Source organism: Hemiscyllium ocellatum, chromosome 45 (genome assembly GCF_020745735.1).
Source record: "Hemiscyllium ocellatum isolate sHemOce1 chromosome 45, sHemOce1.pat.X.cur, whole genome shotgun sequence".
Lineage (NCBI taxonomy): Eukaryota > Metazoa > Chordata > Chondrichthyes > Orectolobiformes > Hemiscylliidae > Hemiscyllium > Hemiscyllium ocellatum.
In genome coordinates, this window is record NC_083445.1 from 24,674,185 (window position 1) to 24,686,395 (window position 12,211).

General features: G+C 51.2%; 1 protein-coding gene across 4 annotated transcripts in view; it reads left to right on the top strand.

The window, feature by feature from the left end:
• The window catches only part of LOC132835954 (C-type lectin domain family 10 member A-like), a 124,561-nt gene that overhangs the window by 79,389 nt on the left and 32,961 nt on the right, over positions 1–12,211 (top strand). For all 4 annotated transcript variants that reach the window (XM_060855105.1, XM_060855106.1, XM_060855103.1 and 1 more), the window contains one exon: positions 10,770–10,838. In XM_060855105.1, coding sequence (XP_060711088.1) covers positions 10,770–10,838 — 69 coding nt within the window. The remainder of the gene's footprint in view (positions 1–10,769; positions 10,839–12,211) is intronic.

Consider the following 12,211-nt stretch of genomic DNA (forward strand, 5'->3'; position numbering starts at 1 on the left):
GTCACAGAGTGAGTCAGGGGATATTGGGGTGTGGGGTACAGAGTACTGATCACTGATTGAGTCAGAGGATATTGGGGTGTGGGGTATAGAGTACTGGGTCACAGAGTGAGTCAGGGGATATTGGGGTGTGGGGTATAGAGTACTGGGACACAGAGTGAGTCCGGGGATATTGGGGTGTGGTGTACAGAATACTGGGTCACATAGTGAGTCAGGGGTTATTGTGGTGTGGGGTACAGTGTACTGGGTCACAGAGTGAGTCACGGGATATTGGGGTGTGGGGGATAGAGTACTGGGTCACAGAGTGAGTCTGGGGATATTGGCGTGTGGGGTAGACAATACTGGGTCACAGAGTGAGTCAGGGGATATTGGGGTGTGGGGTATAGAGTATTAGGTCGCAGTGTGAGTCAGGGGATTTTGGGGTGTTGGGTATAGAATACTGGGTCACAGAGTGAGTTCGGGGATATTGGGGTGTGGGGTTCAGTATACTGGGTCACAGAGTGAGTCAGGGAATATTGGGGTATGGTGTTTAGAATACTGGGTCACAGAGTGAGTCAGGGGATATTGGGGTGTGGGGGATAGAGTACTGGGTCGCAGAGTGAGTCAGGGGATATTGGGGTGTGGGGTATAGAGTACTGGGTCGCAGAGTGAGTCAGGGGATATTGGGGTGTGGGGTATAGAGTTCTGGGTCGCAGAGTGAGTCAGGGGATATTGGGGTGTGGGGTACAGAATACTGGGTCACAGAGTGAGTCAGGGGATATTGGGGTGTGGGGTATAGAGTACTGGGTCACAGAGTGAGTCAGGGGATATTGGGGTGTGGGGTACAGAATACTGGGTCACAGAGTGAGTCAGGGGATATTGGGGTGTGGGGTACAGAGTACTGGGTCACAGAGTGAGTCAGGGGATATTGGGGTATGGGGTATAGAATACTGGTTCAGAGACTGAGTCAGGGGATATTGGGGTGTGGGGCATAGAATACTGGGTCACAGAGTGAGTCAGGGGATATTGGGGTGTGGGGTATAGAATACTGGGTCACAGAGTGAGTCAGGGGATATTGGGGTGTGGGGTATTGAATACTGGGTCACAGAGTGAGTCAGGGGATATTGGGGTATGGGGTATAGAATACTGGTTCAGAGACTGAGTCAGGGGATATTGGGGTGTGGGGCATAGAATACTGGGTCACAGAGTGAGTCAGTGGATATTGGGGTGTGGGGTATAGAATACTGGGTCACAGAGTGAGTCAGGGGATATTGGGGTGTGGGGTATTGAATACTGGGTCACAGAGTGAGTCAGGGGATATTGGGGTGTGGGGTATTGAATACTGGGTCACAGAGTGAGTCAGGGGATATTGGTGTGTGGGATATAGAATATTGTGTCACAGAGTGAGTCCGGGGATATTGGGGTGTGGGGTACCGAGTACAGGGTCACAGATTGATTCTGGGGATATTGGGGTGTGGGGTACAGAATACTGGGTCACAGATTGAGTCCGGGGAAATTGGGGTGTGGGGTACAGAGTACTGGGTCACAGAGTGATTCAGGGGATATTGGGGTGTGGGGTACAGAGTACTGGGTCACAGGGTGAGTCAGGGGATATTGGGGTGTGGGGTACAGAGTACTGGGTCACAGAGTGAGTCAGGGGATATTGGGGTGTGGGGTATAGAGTACTGGGTCGCAGATTGATTCTGGGGATATTGGGGTGTGGGGTACAGAATACTGGGTCACAGAGTGAGTCAGGGGATATTGGGGTGTGGGGTATAGAGTGCTGGGTCACAGAGTGAGTCAGGGGATATTGGGGTGTGGGGTATAGAATACCGGGTCACAGAGTGAATCAGGGGATATTGGGGTGTGGGGTATAAAATACTGGGTCACAGAGTGAATCAGGGGATATTGGGTTGTGGGGTATAGAATACCGAGTCACAGAGTGAGTCAGGGGATATTGGGGTGTGGGGTATAGAATACCGGGCCACAGAGTGATTCAGGGGATATTGGGGTGTGGGGTGTAGAATACTGGGTCACAGAGTGAGTCAGGGGATATTGGGGTGTGGGGTATAGAATACCTGGTCACAGAGTGAGTCAGGGGATATTGGGGTGTGGGGTATAGAATACTGGGTCACAGAGTGAGTCAGGGGATATTGGGGTATGGGGTATAGAATACTGGGTCAGAGACTGAGTCAGGGGATATTGGGGTGTGGGGGATAGAGTACTGGGTCAGAGACTGAGTCAGGGGATATTGGAGTGTGGGGGATAGAGTACTGGGTCACAGAGTGAGTCAGGGGATATTGTGGTGTGGGGTATAGAGTACTGGGTTACAGAGTGAGACAGGGGATATTGGGGTGTGGGGTACAGAGTACTGGTTCACAGAGTGAGTCAGGGGATATTGTGGTGTGGGGTATAGAATACTGGGTCACAGAGTGAGTCAGGGGATATTGGGGTGTGGGGTATAGAATACTGGGTTACAGAGTGAGACAGGGGATATTAGGGTGTGGGGTACAGAGTACTGGGTCACAGAGTGAGTCAGGGGATATTTGGGTGTGGGGTATAGAATACTGGGTCACAGAGTGAGTCAGGGGATATTGGGGTGTGGGGCATAGAATACTGGGTCACAGAGTGAGTCAGGGGATATTGGGGTGTGGGGCATAGAATACCGGGTCACAGAGTGAGTCAGGCGATATTGGGGTGTGGGGTACAGAATACTGGGTCACCGAGTGACTCAGGGGATATTGGGGTGTGGGGTATAGAATACTGGGTCACAGAGTGAGTCAGGGGATATTGTTGTGTGGGGTATAGAATATTGTGTCACAGAGTGAGTCCGGGGATATTGGGGTGTGGGGTACCGAGTACAGGGTCACAGATTGATTCTGGGGATATTGGGGTGTGGGGGGTACAGAATACTGGGTCACAGATTGAGTCCGGGGAAATTGGGGTGTGGGGTACAGAGTACTGGGTCACAGAGTGAGTCAGGGGATATTGGGGTGTGGGGTACAGAGTACTGGTCACAGAGTGAGTCTGGAGATATTGGGGTGTGGGCTACAGCGTACTGGGTCACAGAGTGAGTCAGGGGATATTGGGGTGTGGGGTACAGAGTACTGATCACTGATTGAGTCAGAGGATATTGGGGTGTGGGGTATAGAGTACTGGGTCACAGAGTGAGTCAGGGGATATTGGGGTGTGGGGTATAGAGTACTGGGACACAGAGTGAGTCCGGGGATATTGGGGTGTGGTGTACAGAATACTGGGTCACATAGTGAGTCAGGGGTTATTGTGGTGTGGGGTACAGTGTACTGGGTCACAGAGTGAGTCACGGGATATTGGGGTGTGGGGGATAGAGTACTGGGTCACAGAGTGAGTCTGGGGATATTGGCGTGTGGGGTAGACAATACTGGGTCACAGAGTGAGTCAGGGGATATTGGGGTGTGGGGTATAGAGTATTAGGTCGCAGTGTGAGTCAGGGGATTTTGGGGTGTGGGGGATAGAGTACTGGGTCGCAGAGTGAGTTCGGGGATATTGGGGTGTGGGGTTCAGTATACTGGGTCACAGAGTGAGTCAGGGAATATTGGGGTATGATGTTTAGAATACTGGGTCACAGAGTGAGTCAGGGGATATTGGGGTGTGGGGGATAGAGTACTGGGTCGCAGAGTGAGTCAGGGGATATTGGGGTGTGGGGTATAGAGTACTGGGTCGCAGAGTGAGTCAGGGGATATTGGGGTGTGGGGTATAGAGTTCTGGGTCGCAGAGTGAGTCAGGGGATATTGGGGTGTGGGGTACAGAATACTGGGTCACAGAGTGAGTCAGGGGATATTGGGGTGTGGGGTATAGAGTACTGGGTCACAGAGTGAGTCAGGGGATATTGGGGTGTGGGGTACAGAATACTGGGTCACAGAGTGAGTCAGGGGATATTGGGCTGTGGGGTACAGAGTACTGGGTCACAGAGTGAGTCAGGGGATATTGGGGTATGGGGTATAGAATACTGGTTCAGAGACTGAGTCAGGGGATATTGGGGTGTGGGGCATAGAATAGTGGGTCACAGAGTGAGTCAGGGGATATTGGGGTGTGGAGTATAGAATACTGGGTCACAGAGTGAGTCAGGGGATATTGGGGTGTGGGGTATTGAATACTGGGTCACAGAGTGAGTCAGGGGATATTGGTGTGTGGGATATAGAATATTGTGTCACAGAGTGAGTCCGGGGATATTGGGGTGTGGGGTACCGAGTACAGGGTCACAGATTGATTCTGGGGATATTGGGGTGTGGGGTACAGAATACTGGGTCACAGATTGAGTCCGGGGAAATTGGGGTGTGGGGTACAGAGTACTGGGTCACAGAGTGATTCAGGGGATATTGGGGTGTGGGGTACAGAGTACTGGGTCACAGGGTGAGTCAGGGGATATTGGGGTGTGGGGTACAGAGTACTGGGTCACAGAGTGAGTCAGGGGATATTGGGGTGTGGGGTATAGAGTACTGGGTCGCAGATTGATTCTGGGGATATTGGGGTGTGGGGTACAGAATACTGGGTCACAGAGTGAGTCAGGGGATATTGGGGTGTGGGGTATAGAGTGCTGGGTCACAGAGTGAGTCAGGGGATATTGGGGTGTGGGGTATAGAATACCGGGTCACAGAGTGAATCAGGGGATATTGGGGTGTGGGGTATAAAATACTGGGTCACAGAGTGAATCAGGGGATATTGGGTTGTGGGGTATAGAATACCGAGTCACAGAGTGAGTCAGGGGATATTGGGGTGTGGGGTGTAGAATACCGGGCCACAGAGTGATTCAGGGGATATTGGGGTGTGGGGTGTAGAATACTGGGTCACAGAGTGAGTCAGGGGATATTGGGGTGTGGGGTATAGAATACCTGGTCACCGAGTGAGTCAGGGGATATTGGGGTGTGGGGTATAGAATACTGGGTCACAGAGTGAGTCAGGGGATATTGGGGTATGGGGTATAGAATACTGGGTCAGAGACTGAGTCAGGGGATATTGTTGTGTGGGGGATAGAGTACTGGGTCAGAGACTGAGTCAGGGGATATTGGAGTGTGGGGGATAGAGTACTGGGTCACAGAGTGAGTCAGGGGATATTGTGGTGTGGGGTATAGAGTACTGGGTTACAGAGTGAGACAGGGGATATTGGGGTGTGGGGTACAGAGTACTGGTTCACAGAGTGAGTCAGGGGATATTGTGGTGTGGGGTATAGAATACTGGGTCACAGAGTGAGTCAGGGGATATTGGGGTGTGGGGTATAGAATACTGGGTTACAGAGTGAGACAGGGGATATTAGGGTGTGGGGTACAGAGTACTGGGTCACAGAGTGAGTCAGGGGATATTTGGGTGTGGGGTATAGAATACTGGGTCACAGAGTGAGTCAGGGGATATTGGGGTGTGGGGCATAGAATACTGGGTCACAGAGTGAGTCAGGGGATATTGGGGTGTGGGGCATAGAATACCGGGTCACAGAGTGAGTCAGGCGATATTGGGGTGTGGGGTATAGAATACTGGGTCACCGAGTGACTCAGGGGATATTGGGGTGTGGGGTATAGAATACTGGGTCACAGAGTGAGTCAGGGGATATTGTTGTGTGGGGTATAGAATATTGTGTCACAGAGTGATTCCGGGGATATTGGTGTGTGGGGTACCGAGTACAGGGTCACAGATTGATTCTGGGGATATTGGGGTGTGGGGTACAGAATACTGTGTCACAGACTGAGTCCAGGGATATTGGGGTGTGGGGTACAGAGTACTGGGTCACAGAGTGAGTCAGGGGATATTGGAGTGTGGGGTACAGAGTACTGGTCACAGAGTGAGTCTGGGGATATTGGGGTGTGGGCTACAGCGTACTGGGTCACAGAGTGAGTCAGGGGATATTGGGGTGTGGGGTACAGAGTACTGGTCACTGAGTGAGTCAGAGGATATTGGGGTGTGGGGTATAGAGTACTGGGTCACAGAGTGAGTCAGGGGATATTGGGGTGTGGGGTATAGAGTACTGGGTCACAGAGTGAGTCCGGGGTTATTGGGGTGTGGTGTACAGAATACTGGGTCACATAGTGAGTCAGGGGTTATTGTGGTGTGGGGTACAGTGTACTGGGTCACAGAGTGAGTCACGGGATATTGGGGTGTGGGGTAGACAATACTGGGTCACAGAGTGAGTCTGGGGATATTGGCGTGTGGGGTAGACAATACTGGGTCACAGAGTGAGTCAGGGGATATTGGGGTGTGGGGTATAGAGTATTAGGTCGCAGTGTGAGTCAGGGGATTTTGGGGTGTGGGGTATAGAATACTGGGTCACAGAGTGAGTTCGGGGATATTGGGGTGTGGGGTTCAGTATACTGGGTCACAGAGTGAGTCAGGGAATATTGGGGTATGGTGTTTAGAATACTGGGTCACAGAGTGAGTCAGGGGATATTGGGGTGTGGGGGATAGAGTACTGGGTCGCAGAGTGAGTCAGGGGATATTGGGGTGTGGGGTATAGAGTACTGGGTCGCAGAGTGAGTCAGGGGATATTGGGGTGTGGGGTATAGAGTTCTGGGTCGCAGAGTGAGTCAGGGGATATTGGGGTGTGGGGTACAGAATACTGGGTCACAGAGTGAGTCAGGGGATATTGGGGTGTGGGGTATAGAGTTCTGGGTCGCAGAGTGAGTCAGGGGATATTGGGGTGTGGGGTACAGAATACTGGGTCACAGAGTGAGTCAGGGGATATTGGGGTGTGGGGTATAGAGTACTGGGTCGCAGAGTGAGTCAGGGGATATTGGGGTGTGGGGTACAGAATACTGGGTCACAGAGTGAGTCAGGGGATATTGGGGTGTGGGGTACAGAGTACTGGGTCACAGAGTGAGTCAGGGAATATTGGGGTGTGGGGTATAGAATACTGGGTCGCAGAGTGAGTCAGGGGATTTTGGGGTGTGGGGTATAGAGTACTGGGTCGCAGAGTGAGTCAGGGGATATTGGGGTGTGGGGTACAGAATACTGGGTCACAGAGTGAGTCAGGGGATATTGGGGTGTGGGGTACAGAGTACTGGGTCACAGAGTGAGTCAGGGAATATTGTGGTGTGGGGTATAGAATACTGGGTCACAGAGTGAGTCAGGGGATATTGGGTGTGGGGTACAGAGTACTGGGTCACCGGGTGAGTCAGGGGGTATTGGAGTGTGGGGTATAGAATAAAGGGTCACAGAGTGAGTCAAGGGATATTGGGGTGTGGGGTATAGACTACTGGGTCACAGATTGAGTCAGGGGATATTGGGGTGTGGGGTACAGAATACTGGGTCACAGAGTGAGTCAGGGGGTATTGGGGTGTGGGGTATAGAATACTGGGTCGCGGAGTCACTCAGGGGGTATTGGGGTGTGGGGTATAGAGTACTGGGTCACAGAGTGAGTCAGGGGGTATTGGGGTATGGGGAAAGTGAGGACTGCAGATGCTTGAGACCAGTGATGAAAAATGTGGTGCTGGAAAAGCTCAGCAGGTCAGGCGGCATCCGTGGAGCAGGAGAATCAATGTTTCGGACATTAGCCCTTCTTTACGAAAGAGGATTGTGGGCCAAGTGGGCTGAGATGAAAGGTGGAGGGGGAGATGGAATTTGGGGAGGGGCGCTGGGAATATGATAGGTGTAAGGAGGTGAGGGTGAGGGTGATAGGCCGGAGATGGGGTGCGGCAGAGAGGTCGGGAAGAAGATTGCAGGTCAAAAGGGAGTTGCTGAGTCCGAGGATTGGGACTGAGATAAGGTGGGGGAAGGGGAAATTGGGAAACTGGAGAAATCTACATTCATCCCGTGTGGTTGGAGGGCTCCTAGGCAGAAGATGAGTAAATGGAGAGGTCTAGGAAGGGGAGGGAGGAGTTTGTGATGGTCCAGATAAATTTGAGGTCGGGGTGGAAGCTGTTAGTAAAGTGGATGAACTGTTCAACCTCCTCGTGGGAGCACGAGGCAGCGCCGATACAGTCATCGATGTAACAGAGGAAAAGGTGGGGGGTGGTGCCAGTGTGGTTGCGGAAGATGGACTGTTCCCCATATCCTACGAAGAGACAGGCATAGCTGGGGCCCATGCGGGGGCCCATGGCTACTCCTTTGGTTTGGAGGAAGTGGGAGGATTGGAAAGAGAAGTTATTCAGGGTGAGGACCAGTTCAGTCAGTCGAAGGAGGGTGTCAGTGGAAGGGTACTAGTTGGGTTGGTGGGAGAGGAAGAAGCGGAGTGCTTGGAGGCCTTCGTGATGGGGGATGGAGGTGTACAGGGACTGGATGTCCCGCATGGGCCCCAGCTATGCCTGTGGGCGGCACGGTGGCACAGTGGTTAGCACTGCTGCCTCACAGCGCCTGTAGACCTGGGTTCAATTCCCGACTCAGGCGACTGACTGTGTGGAGTTTGCATGTTCTCCCCGTGTCTGCGTGGGTTTCCTCCGGGTGCTCCGGTTTCCTCCCACAGTCCAAAGATGTGCGGGTCAGGTGAATTGGCCAAGCTAAATTGCCCGTAGTGTTAGGTAAGGGGTAAATGTAGGGGTATGGGTGGGTTGCGCTTCGGCGGGTCGGTGTGGACTTGTTGGGCCGAAGGGCCTGTTTCCACACTGTAAGTAATCTAATCTAATCTTTTCCTCCGCTACATCGATGACTGTATCGGCGCTGCCTCGTGCTCCCACGAGGAGGTTGAACAGTTCATTCACTTTACGATCACCTTCCACCCCAACCTCAAATTTACTTGAACCGTCTCAGACTCCTCCTGCCCCTTCCTAAACCTCTCCATTTCTATCTCGGGTGACTGACTCAACACAGACATTTACTACAAACCGACCGACTCCCACAGCTCCCTAGATTACACCTCCTCCCACCCTGCCCCCGTAAAACACTATCCCATATTCCCATATTTCATTCGCCTCCGCCATATCTGCTCCCAGGAGAACCAATTCAACTACCGAACAGCCCAAATGGCCTCCTTCTTCAAAGACCGCAATTTCCCCTCCAACGTGATCGACAATGCTCTCCAGTGCATCTCCTCCACTTCCCGCACCTCTGCCCTTGAACCCTGCCCCTCCAATCGCCACCAGGACAGAACCCCACTGGGCCTCACCTTCCACCACCAACCTCCAGATATATCGTATTGGGGTATGGGATACAGAGTACTGGGTCACAGACTGAGTCAGGAGGTATTGAGCTGCCAGGGCTCAGTGGAACTCCTTCCTTTGTTGTGGTGTCATGTTGTAATGTGAACCACTGGCTTAACGTTAAAAGCAGGGATACATGAAGATATAAAACCCTAGAGTTTCATCCCACCATCCCCCATCCCAGAGACTGGGGCTACCAGATAAGAATGTGAAAGTCTAAATACAAATCAAAAAGGTTAAATATTATTCCAGTTTAACAAACGTTGGGATGAGCTACAGCAGGGCCAAGTTTTGTTCGTGTTCATGCAGTATGCTTGGATCGGACTGTGCAGAATATATCTGGATCACACTGCGCAGTGTATTTTTGGATCGCACTTTGCAGAGTGTGTTTTTGGATTGAACTATGCAGTGTGTTTTGAATCACACTGTGTAGAGTGTGTTTGGATCACACTGTGTCGAGTGTGTGTTGGATCGCACTGTGTAGAGTGTGTGTTGGATCGCACTGTGTAGAGTGTGTGTTGGATCGCACTGTGTGAAGTGTGTTTGGATAGTTCTGTGTAGAGGTATTTGGATCGCACTGTGTAGGGTGTGTTTAGATCGTACTATACAGTGTGTGTTGGATCATACTGTGTAGAGTGTGTGTTGGATCGTTCTGTGTAAAGTGTGTTTGGATAGTTCTGTGTAGAATGTGTTTGGATCACACTGTGTAGAGTGTGTGTTTGGATCACATTGTGTCGAGTGTGTTCGGATCACACTATGTAGAGTGTATTTGGATCGCACTGTGTAGGGTGTATTTAGATTGTACTATACAGTGTGTTTGGATCACACTGTGTTGAGTGTGTTTGGATCACACTGTGTAGTGTGTGTTTGGATCGCACTGTGCAGTGTGTGGTTGGATCACACTGTGTAGAGTGTGTTTGGCTCACACTGTGCAGTGTGTGGTTGGATCGCACTGTATCGAGTGTGTTTGGATCACACTGTGTAGAGTGTGTTTGGATCGCACTGTATCGAGTGTGTTTGGATCACACTGTGTAGTGTGTGTTTGGATCGCACTGTGCAGTGTGTGGTTGGATCACACTGTAGAGTGTGTTTGGCTCACACTGTGCAGTGTGTCTTGGATCACACAGTGTAGTGTGTGTTTGGATCGCATGGGTACGGTATGGTTGGATTGCACTGCTGGGTGAGTTTGTATCATACTGTGCTGGGAATGTTTGGGTCATACTGTCATCCAAATCTAACACCTGACCAGGTTCATTACCCAGTACCAAATCCAATGTGGCCTCTCCCCTTGTTGGCTTGTCTACAAACTGTGTGAGGAAACCGTGGACAAAGACTAAAGTCCTCAAACTGTAGTATTTCCTGTCATTCTGTGTAAAATATGTTTCTGTTGCACTGTGCTGGGCATGTTTGGATTGCTCTGTACTGAATCAAGGGTGTGGTGCTGGAAAAACTCAACAGTTGAGGCAGTATTCGAGGAATAGGAGAATTCCTGATGCAGGGCTTATGCCCGAAAGGTCGATTATCCTCCTCCCCAGAAACTGCCTAGCCAGGACCACACTCTTGAATCTGATCTTCAGCATCTGCAGTCCTCACTTTCTCCTTGCTCTGTGCTGGCTTGCTTGGATTGCCCTGTACTCAGCATGTTTGTGTCCCTGTTCACTAATGATCTGAGCCACTGTTTATCTTCCTTTGCAGAGTTGGCCAATGAAATACACAGTAGCCGCAAACAGTTATCCCAAAGGCAGACAAATATCCTGCAAGCTGGTAAGTCCATACTCTTCATAGTTTCATCATATCATATTAAGGAGTAGGCCATTTAACTCGTCGAGCCTGTTACGCCATTCAATAAGATCATGGCTGATGTATCCATTGTCTCAGCTCCTTCTACCTGTGTTATCTTCATACCCCTTCATTATGCTCTTAGCTCTCTCTTCAGGTCTTTCTGAGCAAGCTTGTAACTTTCCAGCACCCTAACTGAGTCTTCACGTCTCATCCTAACATCAGCCTGATGTCTCGCCGCGTGTTGAACTCGTTAATCCGAGAGCGTAGGGAACCAACCCAACCACCCCATGGCTCAACCTTCAACTCCCCCTCCCACTCCACCAAGGACATGCAGGTCCTTGGACTCTTCCATCGCCAGACCATAACAACACGACGGTTGGAGGAAGAGCGCCTCATCTTCCGCCTAGGAACCCTCCAACCACAAGGGATGAACTCAGATTTCTCCAGTTTCTTCATTTCCCCTCCCCCACCTTGTCTCAGTCCCAACTCTCGAACTCAGCACCACCTTCCTAACCTGCAATCTCCTTCCTGACCTCTCCGCCCCCACCCCACTCCAGCCTATCACCTTCACGTAAACCTCCTTCTACCTAACGCATTTCCAATGTCCCTCCCCCAAGTCCCTCCTCCCTACCTTTTATCTTAGCCTGCTTGGCACACTCTCCTTATTCCTGATGAAGGGCTCATGCCCGAAACGTCAAATCTCATGCTCCTTGGATGCTGCCTGACCTGCTGCGCTTTTCCAGCAACACATTTTCAGCTCTGATCTCCAGCATCTGCAGACCTCACTCTCTCCTTCCGAGCAGCCCCGTGGTTGTTGCTCCCACTCCTCCCGCTGCTAAACAAAAATGGAGGGCCCTGATACTTGAGGTAAGTTTTTAAAGCAGTCATTTACCTTCCTGGCAGCCCCCTGATCATTGCTCCCAATCTTCCTGCTGCTAGACAAACGTTGTGTTGGCTTTCATTAGCAGGGGGATTGAGTTGAAGAGCCACGAGGTTATGCTGAATATCTACAAATCCCTGGTTTGACAATATTTGAAATATTGTGTTCAGTTCTGGTCACCTCATTATAGGAAGGATGTGGAAGCTTTAGAGAGGGTATAGAGGAGATTTACCAGGATGCTGCCTGGACTGGAGGGCGTGTCTTATGAAGAAAGGTTGAGGGAATTAAGGCTTTTCTCATTGGAGCGGAGAAGGATAGAGGTGTACAAGATGATGAGAGGGATAGATAGAATGGCCAGCCAGAGACTTGTCCCCAGGGCAGAAATGGCCATCCACAAGGGGGCATAATTTTATGGTGATTGGAGCAAGATTTAGGGGAGATGTCAGAGGTAGGTTCTTTACGCAGAGAGTGGTGG